General features: G+C 37.9%; 1 protein-coding gene across 1 annotated transcript in view; it reads right to left on the bottom strand.

Moving 5' to 3' along the window:
• LOC136874353 (mucin-17) overlaps window positions 1-13,891 on the bottom strand; it is a 215,664-nt gene that overhangs the window by 43,892 nt on the left and 157,881 nt on the right. The window contains exon 4 of the mRNA XM_067147992.2: window positions 12,913-13,132. Coding sequence (XP_067004093.2) covers window positions 12,913-13,132 — 220 coding nt within the window. The remainder of the gene's footprint in view (window positions 1-12,912; window positions 13,133-13,891) is intronic.

A 13,891-nucleotide genomic window follows, 5' to 3' on the forward strand; every position in this document is an offset into this window, starting at 1 on the left:
AAAAGACCAGGAAGTATATGAAGATGTGGAGATTGTTCATATCCTTTTGTGCTTTCTTTCTATTTCCTTCACTGACAAGTCACTGTATTTTTCCTATTTTATGTTTCTTTCCATTACTTGAGCTAAAAATATATGTAGGATGCCCAATTCTTTCTCTTCTCTTTATTTATTTATTTATTATTATTATTATTATTTATTTTCTTTTTTGCTGGGACTGTCCAAGGACATGTTCAGATCACCAGTTCTGTAGCTGCTTTACCCAGTACACCCCATGGGAGTGAGCTACATTAATATTTTTAATTATTATTAACAGTACATTAATTAATCATTACATTATCAAATATGACATGGAAATTACAAAAATAACCATTGATAGAAAACCACATAAGGCAAGGCCTTTTGGGCAGTATATTGCATATATTTAATAACTAGCAAGATACCCGTGCTTCGCTACGGTATTATACTGAAATTTAGAATTGAATGCTTATTTTTTATATATAATCCACGAAAATTCGCGATCTGACTCGTTTTGTGAGAGAATCCGCCAAAATTCGTGATCTGATTTGTTTTCTAATAGATTACGGCAAGTTTCCTCCCATTTTTCAATCTTTCTTTGCAGCAATCGATTTCGTACTTCCCGGGCTAGGTCTAGGTATTCCACCCGATCTGTTGGGTCCCTAAATCTTTGCCATCTTTTCCTATAAGCATTTTTAATATGGATCAAATCCCACAGGAGATCAGGCGTGGTGTCATCTTGGGTGCCTTGGCGATACTGAACCCGCGGCCGGACTGCATTCTTAGTCATTACCCGTCCAGAACCCGTTTCCAGCGTGGTCCGCACATTTGTTTTGGACCCCACAGAAAGATGCAAGACCGCTACTTGGCGGTAAATTACATCTGCTGCCATTGTCATTGTTGAGAATGTGACCAGCACCATTGACGCGTGTAGGCAAGTGTGCGGGATTTCTGGCGATACGAATGACATACTTCCGTGCATTATTGACCTTATTATAGAGGTGAACAATTGGACAGTCAATCTCATTCCTATCGTTTATTTCAAATGTGTTTAAATTTTTATTTATATGCCAGGAGAATCTACTGTAATCTAAGAACGTTCTCCGAAGGAAAAGGTGGCTGTTGATAACGAACCCAGGAACGATTAAAAATGATCGATTTATGATCAGAATAAGTACATCAAAAATCTACAGCCTGTTTCCAATCATTTGACAGGGTCAGGAATGGAATGAATAAAGCCCCATCTAGCGGCGACAATAGGAACTGTGCCGGCTGCCGAAACCTGTCGCACTCCTCAGGGGCAATGATTAATGAATGACAAATGAAATGATATTATATTGGACAGTGTTGCTGGAATGAATGATGACAGGGAAAACCGGAGTATCCTGAGAAAAACCTGTCCCACCTCCATTTTGTCCAGCACGAATGTCACATGGAGAGACCGGGATTTGAACCACGGAATCCAGCTGCGAGAGGCCGGCGCGCTGCCGGCTGAGCAACGGAAGCTCCTTATAAATACATTATGAACAGTAAAATCAATTGGTCTCACCTCCTTTTACACCCCACCGCCGTTAAGTTTATTTACCACCCCCCAAAAAAACTAAAAGAAGGCGTGTTTCTTTATGTTTAAGGGCACGTGTACGTGGATAATTTTCAAAAAATTGAATTTTTGATTTTCATGTATTATTATTCTTTGGAGTTCTCTCTTTCAGAATATATATAGTTTACATATGTTAGCAAGCATATTTTGTCCTAAATGTTGTTTTTAAGAATGTCTGCGCTAAGTAGCCAAGCCCCTTTAAATATCAGACATTTGAAAGTGTCATAACTTTTCCACCAGTAAAGATATCGGAAAGCGGTAAGTAGTATTTTATCGAAAGCTGCCCTGCGTAAAAATTGATTGCTCTTAGACCTGCCAGCCGCAACGTGCTAGGTTGTAAACAGAAGCCAGTATTGTATTGTATAGTAACGTGCATGAAATTCTCAATTTGTAAACATCCAGCATTTGCCTGGAGTGAAAATGGGAAACCACAGAAAACCTCCTTCAGGGCTTATTAAAACTGTACTATGGCTTAGCTATAAGGAGAAACCAGGGTAATTTGGAAGCTATGAGAAAATCTGTATGGGCTAGTTTAATTCACAAAGCATCAACTGATGACCACCCACAACACGTGTTATGTCCTCCAGGTCCAGACTTCTGATGTGGGTACCAGATAGCAAAGACAGAGGGTAAAAGATTATTGTCATAAACATTCATACCCTTATGTTGTTATTGAAGCCATAAAACCTATTTATATAGATCTTAGTGCCAAAAATCTCTTAGAAAAATGTTTTCATGGATGAACACAGTGCCCTAATTAGAGTTTCCATCACTGCATTTGAGAACCTGTGCCAAAAAGCGTATTTGTAGGTCTTCCTACCCTAAAAATGGGTGTATTGGATGCAGTTATCTACTTCAAAGCAGGTGCTACATCCAGATGTAAGGTACTGGAGTCTTTAGGAATATCTCCAGGGGTAAATATGGCCTCAGTATTAGCTGCAATTGATCGTCGAAGGGTAATTGACGCTGAGAGGGCTGTATTTGAAAGCTCTAAAGAAGCCAGAACAAATAGTAGAAATAGGAAAACACAGCAGGATGATGAGAGTGTCCTAAATCATGAGGAATATGGAGCTGGAATGCATCGAAACTGTAAGGGTTGGTCACAAACTTAAATTTTTACTTTGATTGGCTCTCCTGAAAAATTGTATTTTTTATGAATATTTATTTTACTATCTCAGTAACCGTTAATGATAGAACACTGAAATTCGGCACACAGTTTTAGTGTGCTATTGTCTGAAAAGTAGACCACAATCATGAATGTAGCTCTTTATTTATGAAAAATAGATCATAAAATATTCAACAAAATTTATGAAAATTTTAATAATTTTCAAACTTTTCCCACAAAAGAACCATTTTACTGCATATTATGATTGTAGTCTACTTTGTAGCTACATGCTGTGGGTAGCATCTGTAAAAATATCATTCATACCACATAAGTAGTTTCTGAGTGTACCCTTCTGACAGCTTGGAGTGATTTTGCAATCTTAAAAAACATCACAAGAAAGAAACTCTCATAAAAAATTAACAATGAACTTTAACCAACAATTAATGATATAACAACAATCTACAATGTTCATTCATTGCACATGATAATATTTGTCCACCTAAAACAAGTGTATCTGTTCAAATTATGTTGGCAAATATAGTGATTTTGCACTATTTTACTATGGCCTTCACAGACACGTGCCCTTAAAGGAGATTCCAAACACCAATGTTCACGTCTATTACCTTCACTTTAGACTTAAAAATAATTCACTTTCACACTGCCCCCCCGCCCCTCCAAGTGAATTTTCTGGCAAAAAATACGTGTTTCTTTAATAGTAAAAGATCTTCTAAATACCAAATATCACGACTCTAAGTTCTTCAGTTTTTGATTTATGTGTCCTCATGAAAGGAATTCAATTCCTTTTCACTCCCCCCCAAGATGATTTCCCCCACCCCCAAAACGGGCTTTTCTTTGTTTTTAAAGGGGAACCAAATACCAATTTTCACGTCTGTAGGCCCTAACAACTTTAGTTTTTATTAGATGTAAGTATTCTCATGCAATTAAGTCAATTAATTTTAAATTATTTCACCTCCACCCCCATTCATTGGATTTTCCGAGAATAGGTGTTTCTTTACTTTTAAAGCAGATTCCAAACATCAAATTTCACGTCTGTAACATCTTCATTTTTGAGATAACAGTAGCCTAATTAAAAGATAGCAATTAAATTAATTAAAAGAACACCATTTTTTACCCCCCCTCCCTGTCTACCCAAGTGGTATTTCTGAAAATTAAAAATACACGTTTTTTATTTTTCATAGAGATAAAAATACCATTTTTCACTTCTGTAACATGTTAGGTTTATTGAGATATACTGTATAAATTCTCATTTTAAAATTTCACCTCCTTTTTAGTTCCCCTTAAGAGGAGTTTCCAAAAACAAATAACCTATGTTTCTTTACATTTACAGGAGATTCCAAATACCACTTTTTACGTCTGTAACATTCTATGTTTCTCGGATATTCTGTCTTTCAAAAAAATTCACCCCCAATTTGTCACTCCTGTTTAACCGCCATTAATTGGATTTTCCAAAAACAAAAAATACGCGTTTCTTTATTTTTAAAGGAGATCCCATATACAAATTTTCAGTTCTGTAACATCTTCAGTTTCTGAGATATATGTATCGTCATTAAAGGCATTCAACACATAATTCACCCTTTTACCCCTCCTATTGGGATTTACAGAAAACAAAAAATAAGTGTTCCTTTATTTTTAAAGCAGATTCTAAATATCAATTTTTACATGTGCAAACTTTTAAAGTTTTGAGATATAGATACACTCATTTTAAAATTTCACCCCCCTTGCAACCCTCCACTATTTGGATTTTCCAAAAACAAAAAGTACATGTTTCTTTACTTTTAAAGGAGATCCAAAATACGTTTTTTCAGGTCTTTAATTACTCAGTTTCTGAGATATAAGTATCCTCATTAAAGGCATTCAACCCATTTTTCACTCCTTTTCACCCCTCCTGTTGAGATTTTCCGAAGAAAGAAAAAAAAACATACGTGTTTCTTTATGTTGAAAGGAGATTCTAAATACCAATTTCTACGTCTGTAAACTTTTACAGTTTCGAGATATAGATACACTCATTTTAAAAATTCACCCCCCTTTTCACCCCCCATTATTTGGATTTTCCAAAAACCAAAAAACGTGTTTCTTTATTTTTAAAGGAGGTCCGAAATTTAAATTTTCATGACTGTATCATCTTCAATTTTTGAGATATAAGTTTCCTCATAAATGGTGTTCAACCACTTCCCCCCCCCCCCTTTTCACCCCCCTTTCATGGGATTTTCCGAAAACAAAAAATACATGTTTCTTTATTTTGAAAGTAGATTCTAAGTACCAATTTTTACATCTGTAAACTTTGAAAGTTTTAAGATATAGGTACACTAATTTTAAAATTTCACCCCATTTTCACCCCCCATTAATTGGATTTTCTAAAAACAAAAAAAAATATGTTTCTTTATTTTTAAAGGAGATCCCAAACACCAATTTTCAGGTCTGTAATATCTTCAGTTTCTGAGATATAAGTATCCTCATTAAAGGCGTTCAACCTCTTCTTCACCCCTTTTCACCCCTCCTATTGGGATTTTCCGGAAACAAAAAATACGTATTTCTTTATTTTTAATGAAGATTCTAAATACTAATTTTTACATCTGTAAACTTTAAAAGTTTTGAGATATAGATGCACTCATTTGAAAAATTCACCCTCCCATTAATTGAATTTTCCAAAATCAAAAAAATATGTGTTTCTTTATTTTTGAAAGAGATTAAAGGTACCAATTTTCAGGTCTGTAATATCTTCAGTTTCTGAGATATAAGTACCGGTATCCTGATTAAAGGCATTCAACCCCTTTTTCATCCTTTTTCACCCCGCCTATTGGGATTTTCTGAAAACAAAAAAATACGTGTTTCCTTATTTTTAAAGAAGATTCTAAATACCAATTTTTTCATCTGTAAACCTTTAAAGTTTTGAGATATAGATACACTCATTTTAAAATTTCACCCCCATTTTCACCCCCTTAGCGACGGAATATCCAAAAATCCTCTCTTAGCGAGTACTTACATCTTAATATGAATATATCCTCAAAATTTCATTTCTTTATGTCCAGTAGTTTTGGCTCGGCGATGATGAATCAGTCAGTCAGTCAGTCAGTCAGGACAAGTTATTTTATATATATAGATTGTTTAGAATTTTTCAAAAATATTAACGTTTCAATTTTGTACTCTAAAACTTGAAGATATTTGTCATGTTAGATTAAAAAAAGCCAAGTTGCTCAACATTTACAAAAATATACACATAAATTTGGATCAGAAATACAATTCAAACCTGAATTTAAATGAAATTTCTGACGATATCAACATACTTTATGAATACATATTTAATATTCACAGAACAGCTGTGCCAGTCCATACACACACACATATAGTATGCAAAACTTTTAGTGATACTTTGTTTTACGGGGTTGCGGAGTAAGGAGGGAGCTACCCCAGTTCCAGTAATTCTGTCAACTGAATGGAAATGAAATCTGAATTGAATCGATAGTATGATCGATCGATTATCAATTTTCTAAACCATCGTTTCCATGTAGGATTCTAGGTTGTTCCTGTGATGTACCTTGATTTTCCTCACTCATCTTAAAGCTTAACCTAAATTTTGACTTTGCTGTGTAAATAACAACAGTATTTAAAGTGTTGTAATTATACCGCCAGATGTCTCACGGCGATGCATAATGGTTTCATATTTTTTTGTGTCAGAGGTTGTTAATACGAATCTTGAAGATAACCGAGGTCTACCGATTCAGCACTAGGAAGCTGAAGTATCACTAAAAGTTTTGCGTACTATACACACACCAACATTATCAACAAGGAGGAAGTACAATACGTTTCCCAATATGTTATTGTTTTGTTTCTCTTATCTTTTTCCATCTCCTTTCCTTCATTTTAATCTACATCATTTCTTGTTTACTAGACAACAATCACAAGGCCAGATTTAATAGGACTTGATGAAAACCTACAAGTTTCAACTTCACAATATTCATTCTATACTGTTTTGACAATGTCGTTCATGACAATTTCAATCGCAGCTGCTATTTTATGTATTTCTTTTAATTCTACGTGGTGAATGGTGTTTGAAAAAAGTACATTCTTCATCCACAACATCTAATACATTCAAGGCAATTCTGCAGCATCCTTTCAGCTCATCATTAAGAAAATGTTTATTTATGAACTTTGAATTTCTTCCTCCCAGACTATGTGGTATATATTACAGATATTTCATGGTGATTTTGTGGTTGAAATATAGAGGGGAGTCTCATTTTATAAAAACAATTCTCCCGACAACAATAAGGAATTAAGTGAGCGCCTTGTTCACTCATTGACCAATCTTCTTCTTTTCTTCTTTTCCTACCACTTTTCCCACACCTGTGGGGTCGCGGGTGCGATCTGTGTCACACATGTTGATCTGGCCCTGTTTTACGTCCGGATGCCCTTCCTGACGCCAACCCTATATGGAGGGATGTAATCACTATTGCGTGTTTCTGTGGTGGTTGGTAGTGTAGTGTGTTGTGTGAATATGAAGAGGAGAGTGTTGGGACGGACATAAACACCCAGTCCCCAAGCCAGAAGAATTAATCAGAAGCGATTAAAATCCCCGACCCGGCCGGGAATCGAACCCAGGACCCTCTGAACCGAAGGTCAGTACGCTGACCATTCAGCTAACGAGTTAGATCACTCATTGACCAATGGCAGGCTCAAAAGAATGATGATACACAGAAAAGAGCCATGAAAAACTGGAAAATGAAAGTCCTTCCAGGCCACTGATGTCCTAGATCTCTGTTCTAAAGGCGACAAGTGTTGTAATGTTTTTTTTTTTTTTACAATTTGCTGTACTTCGCACCGACACAGAAGATAGGTCTTATGGCAACCATGAGACAGGAAAGGGACAGGAGTGGGAAGGAAGTGACCGTGGCCTTGATAAAGGTACAGCCCTAGCATATCCCTGGTGTGAAAATGGGAAAACATGGGAAGCCATCTTCAGGCTGTCGACAATGGGGTTCAAACGCACCATCTCCTGAATGCAAGCCGACAGCTACATGATCTAAAACACTCAGCCACTCGCTCTGACCAAGAGTGGATAGAGTAGATGATTACTTTAATTGTCATTAACTGCAACACCCTCTGTGGGTTGGGGTGGCAGAATGCACCCACTGTATCCCCTTGCTGCCATAAAAGGCGACTGAAAGGGGTAAAACCCAGGGGCTCTGATCTTGAGGGCGTGGGTTGGCAGTCAAGGGTCCCCCAACTGAGTCTGGCATTGCTTCCAATTTCTTGTTCCAGTCTCCTTACTTCCTATCTGAGCTCCCTTCATCAACTCTTGTTCTCTTCTGACCCCGACGGTGTTAGATTTGCGAGGTCTAGGGAATTGCTCATTTTCTCACTCTTCGTGACTCTTTCTTTCACCAATACCTTAATTCTTTGAAGGGACAAAACCCTTCCACTTTTTCCTCTGATTGGTGTTACGAGAGGGTGCTTGCTCAGCTGTGCTTTCCCTTAAAACAATAAACACCACCTCCAATAACTTAAAAAAGAGGGTTTGTCTTTCAAAATAATGAAAATTCGACACATAAATTGGAGATTAATGTTGAAGTCCTCAATTATGGTAAAATAAATGGAGATATAATACTGTTAAGGATCAGAGAAGAATAAGAATTACCGAGCAAGTGGCCGTGCGGTTAGGGTTGCGCAGCTGTGAGCTTGCAATCGGGAGACAGTGAGTTTGAACCCGAATGTCGGCAGCCCTGAAGATGGTTTTCCATAGTTTCCCATTTTCACACCAGGCAAATGCTAGGGCTGTACCTTAATTAAGGCCATGGTCGCTTTCTTCCCACTCCTATATGTCTTTTCATGAGAGTTTAATCCTGATGTAAATATGGTATGTTCACGCCTCCGCCAAAGAAGGAGTTGTGATTCGCTGAGCGTGTAGTACCGACCTCCACCCTGTCAACGTCTCATGTTCGTATGTATAGGGCTGTGCATCGCATATGATAACAGTGTCAAGATCTGAACTCCTGAATAAACGACTAAACCTGGATTCTGTTCACTTAGTTTATTGAACACATTCACAATGCACTGCCTATGGTCACTTCTGGGGAGTTTTCCTCTTCTGAGCTTCACTATGTGCGATGGTCCTACCTCTTGCTCCATTTCTCTCACTATGAATACTGACACTGACTGCTGCTGCAAGATGCAACACCTTATCTCCATGCTGTACAGTGTGGGACTTACCCTCAGTACGAGAAGACTTCCTGTATGACACCATGCCTTGTGCCTTCATTTTTCCTTATTTAATCACTAACTTATATTAAAAAAAAAATATATATATACTGGTATATATGGCAACCATATATTAATTTGATTACTGGTACATACTCTTCCAAACTCTCTAAATGTAATAAACTAAAATAAAATAAAATTAATGTCATGAACTATTATTCTTCGAGCTCGCATACAGTCAAGTGAGTTTGGCGGTTGCTTCTCCAATCAACTACGTCTCTGTCCACGTGCAAAGGCAACGTGCTCCGCCTATTTGTTTGCATCAGAATTAAACGCTCGTGAAAAGTGGTATAGCCCTCTCCTATCCTATCATCACCATAAGACCTATCTGTGTTGGTGCAACGTAAAACAAATAGTAATAATATACATACATTATCATTATAGACTGCTATGCCTTTCAGCGTTCAGTCTGCAAGCCTCTGAGAATTTACTAAACGTCGCCACAATCCTCGATTTGCAACTAGTGTTGTGGCCTCATTTAGTTCTATACCTTTTATCTTTAAATCGTTAGAAACGAAGTCTAACCATCGTCATCTTGGTCTCCCTCTACTTCTCTTACCCTCCATAACAGAGTCCATTATTCTCCTAGGTAACCTATCCTCCTCCATTCGCCTCACATGACCCCACCACCAAAGCCGGTTTATGCGTACAGCTTCATCCATCGAGATCATTCCTAAATTAGCCTTTATCTCCTAATTCCGAGTACCCTCCTGCCATTGTTCCCACCTGTTTGTACCAGCAATCATTCTTGCTACTTTCGTGTCTGTTACTTCTAACTATGAATAAGGTATCCTGAGTCCACCCAGCTTTCGCTCTCGTAAAGCAAAGTTGGTCTGAAAACAGACCGATGTAAAGATAGTTTCGTCTGGGAGCTGACTCCCTTCTTACAGAATACTGCTGATCGCAACTGCGAGCTCACTGCATTAACTTTACTACATCTTGATTCAATCTCACTTACTATATTACCATCCTGGGAGAACACACAACCTAAATACTTGAAATTATCAACCTGTTCTAGCTTTGTATCACCAATCTGACATTCAATTCTGTTGAATTTCTTATCTACTGACATCAATTTAGTCTTCGAGAGGCTAATTTTCATACCATACTCATTGCACCTATTTTCAAGTTCCAAGATATTAGACTTCAGGCTTTCGGCACAGTCTGCCATTAAGACCAAGTCTTCAGCATAGGCCAAACTGCTTACTACATTTCCACCTAACTGAATCCCTCCCTGCCATTTTATACCTTTCAGCAGATGATCCATGTAAACTACGAACAGCAAAGGTGAAAGATTACAGCCTTGTCTAACTCCTGTAAGTACCCTGAACCAAGAACTCATTCTACCATCGATTCTCACTGAAGCCCAATTGTCAACATAAATGCCTTTGATTGATTTTAATAATCTACCTTTAATTCCATAGTCCCCCAGTATAGTGAACATCTTTTCCCTCGGTACCCTGTCATATGCTTTCTCTAGATCTACGAAACATAAACACAACTGCCTATTCCTCTCGTAGCATTTTTCAATTACCTGGCGCATACTGAAAATCTGATCCTGACAGCCTCTCTGTGGTCTGAAACCACACTGGTTTTCATCCAACTTCCTCTCAACGACTGATCACACCCTCCTTTCCAGGATGCCAGTGAATACTTTGCCTGGTATACTAATCAATGAGATACCTCGATAGTTATTGCAATCCTTCCTGTTCCCTTGCTTATAGATAGGTGCAATTACTGCTTTTGTCCAATCTGAAGGTACCTTACCAACACTCCACGCTAATTTTACTACTCTATGAAGCCATTTCATCCCTGCCTTCCCACTATACTTCACCATTTCAGGTCTAATTTCATCTATTCCTGTTGCCTTATGACAATGGAGTTTATTTACTATCCTTTCCACTTCCTCAAGCATAATTTCACCAACACCATTTTCCTCCTCCCCATGAGCTTGGTTGTTCGCAACACCACCATGATGATTTCCTTTTACATTGAGAAGTTGTTCAAAATATTCCCTCCACCTCTCCAGTGATTCCCTCGGATCTATTATGAGTTCACCTGAATTACTCAAAACACTGTTCATTTCCTTTTTCCCCTCCCTTCCTAAGATTCTTTATTACTGTCCAGAAAGGTTTCCCTGCTGCTTGACCTAGCCTTTCCAGGTTATTACCAAAATCTTCCCATGACTTCTTTTTGGATTCAACAACTATTTGTTTCATTCTGTTTCTTTCATCTACGTACAAATCCCTGTCTGCCTCGGCCCTTGTTTGGAGCCATTTCTGATAAGCATTCTTTTTACATTTACAGGCTGCTCTTACTTCATCATTCCACCAAGATGTTCGCCTTTTCCCATCTTTACACACAGTTGTTCCTAGGCATTCCCTTGCTGTTTCTACTACAGCATCCCTGTATGCCACCCATTCACTTTCTATATCCTGAACCTGCTTACTGTCTACTGTTCGAAACTTCTCACTAATCATATCCATGTACTTCTGTCTAATTTCCTCGTCCTGGAGATTTTCTACCCTTATTCGTTTGCAGACAGATTTCACTTTCTCTACCCTAAGCATAGAGATACTTAGTTCACTACAGATCAGATAGTGGTCTGTATCATCGAAAAATCCCCGAAAAACTCGTACATTCCTAACAGATTTCCTGAATTCAAAGTCTGTTAAGATATAGTCTATTATGGATCTGGTACCCCTAGCCTCCCATGTGTAGCGGTGAATGGCCTTATGCTTGAAGAATGTATTCATAACAGCTAAACCCATACTAGCACAGAAGTCCAGCAAACGCTTCCCATTCCCATTAGGTTCCATATCTTCCCCACATTTACCAATCACCCTTTCGTATCCTTCAGTTCTATTCCCAGCTCTCGCATTGAAATCGCCCATTAGCACTATTCTATCCTTACTGTTGACCCTGACCACGATGTCACTCAATGCTTCATAAAACTTGTCAACTTCATCCTCGTCTGCACCCTCACATGGTGAATACACGGACACAATTCTTGTCCTAATTCCTCCAACTGACAAATCTACCCACATCATTCGCTTATTTACGTGCCTAACAAGAACTATGTTGTGTGCAATGGTATTCCTGATAAAGAGCCCTACCCCAGACTCTATCCTTCCCTTTCTAACACCCGTCAAGTACACTTTATAATCTCCTATCTCTTGCTCGTTATCTCCCCTTACCCGAATATCACTTACTCCTAGCACATCCAGATGCATCCTCTTTGCTGACTCAGCCAGTTCTACCTTCTTTCTTCCATAAGCCCCATTAATATTGATAGCTCCCCATCAAATTCCATTTCGTTCGCCAAGTTCTTTCCAAGGAGTCCCTCCCTTGTCAAATGAGAGTGGGACTCCATTACTCCCATAGGTCCGAGGCTTGCTTAAAGTGTTCTGAGCTCGGTAAATTCATGAAGCAGGATGCTGCCCTACTTGCACATTGTCCAAGTGAGGATCTCTCCTCTAACGGGTTATGGACCACCGGTGAAATGTGTAGTCCTAGCTGCCTGAGCACACGGAGGGCCACGACTCAGAATATGTCCGAGATGCCCACTCCCATTCCATAGCAACTGGTATCCCGACTCTCAGGACCACTTACTAGGCCACTCAGCCGTTGCCCATGGTTCACAAACTAGGACATGACTACAGTAACCCACAAACATGAACCACTAGTCATAATATTAATAAAAATAATAATAATAAAAGAATAAGAATTGAATGAGGAACTTTCTAAAATAAAGAAGAAGAAGGGACATCTAGCAATAAAGTTGAAGGAAGTACTGATTTACTATAGATGATTAACACTCTGCAGCTTCTGTCAAGAGCAGTAACTAATTGGCAGTCTGGCCAGCAACTACTTTCTGCAAAAGTATAATTTGTATAAGAAGATTGATTAACACATTTACCCAGTTCCAATGACACTTGGCTGCATATGACTGATAGGATTGCCTGTTTGCACTCTGCTAGGAGTGATTGTTGCTCCTGCTGTCTCAGTAGCACTGCCAAACAGATTGATGTAGGTCCTCTTGCCATCTATTGATACAAAGTGCTGACCTTTCTCGGGAGCAGTAATCACAGCCACTTCACTGCCTGATGCTCCTGGCAGTTTGACTCCTTCTATTTCAACTGAAATAAAGTGCATTCAAATTAGTATTAAAGGAACTGTGGACAATTATGACTGAAAATCAAATATATTTGTAAAATTACTAAATAAGGGAGAAGAAATGAAGGATGGACTCCAGAAACCTTGATCTATTTTTCCAGAGAATCATGGTTCATTAGGTTTAACATAGACTAATTATATATTAAAAATAAATTTATCGAAAATACTATCAGAGTAACATACCATCATGAAATTTTTATATCTAACAAATGTTTTAGTCTTGATTTTCTTGATTCAACAAGTAGTATCAAGAAAGACTTGCTTCGGCAGACTCAGATAACATATAAAATAAATACAAAGTTTAATCCAACTACTCAATACTTTACATAAATTGCGATGTTTACAAAAACATTACAATAAGTTACGAGGTACTAGTTTCGACCCTGTATGGGTCATCATCAGCCTAGCCAAGATACATATGTGTATGCCAAAGTCTTAAAACAGAATTACATGGTGGAATGAAATATAAAAGAATGAATTGAGTATGTGATGGAATGATGCACATAAAATGGTGAATCTATGAACTGTTATAGATGTAACAATGTTGTGTTTATCAGTGACAAATAAAATCTTTGGAATTATGTCACGTATAATTAAACTATATGAATATTTATCTTACAAGTATTGTAAAATTGAATAAAATGAGCTCTGTTGACGAATATTCTAAAATTGCAGATTTAAAATCGTAATATGCTGGTTTTAAAGTGAAATCCAAATGCTTC

Source organism: Anabrus simplex, chromosome 5 (assembly GCF_040414725.1).
Source record: "Anabrus simplex isolate iqAnaSimp1 chromosome 5, ASM4041472v1, whole genome shotgun sequence".
Taxonomy (NCBI): Eukaryota; Metazoa; Arthropoda; class Insecta; order Orthoptera; family Tettigoniidae; genus Anabrus; species Anabrus simplex.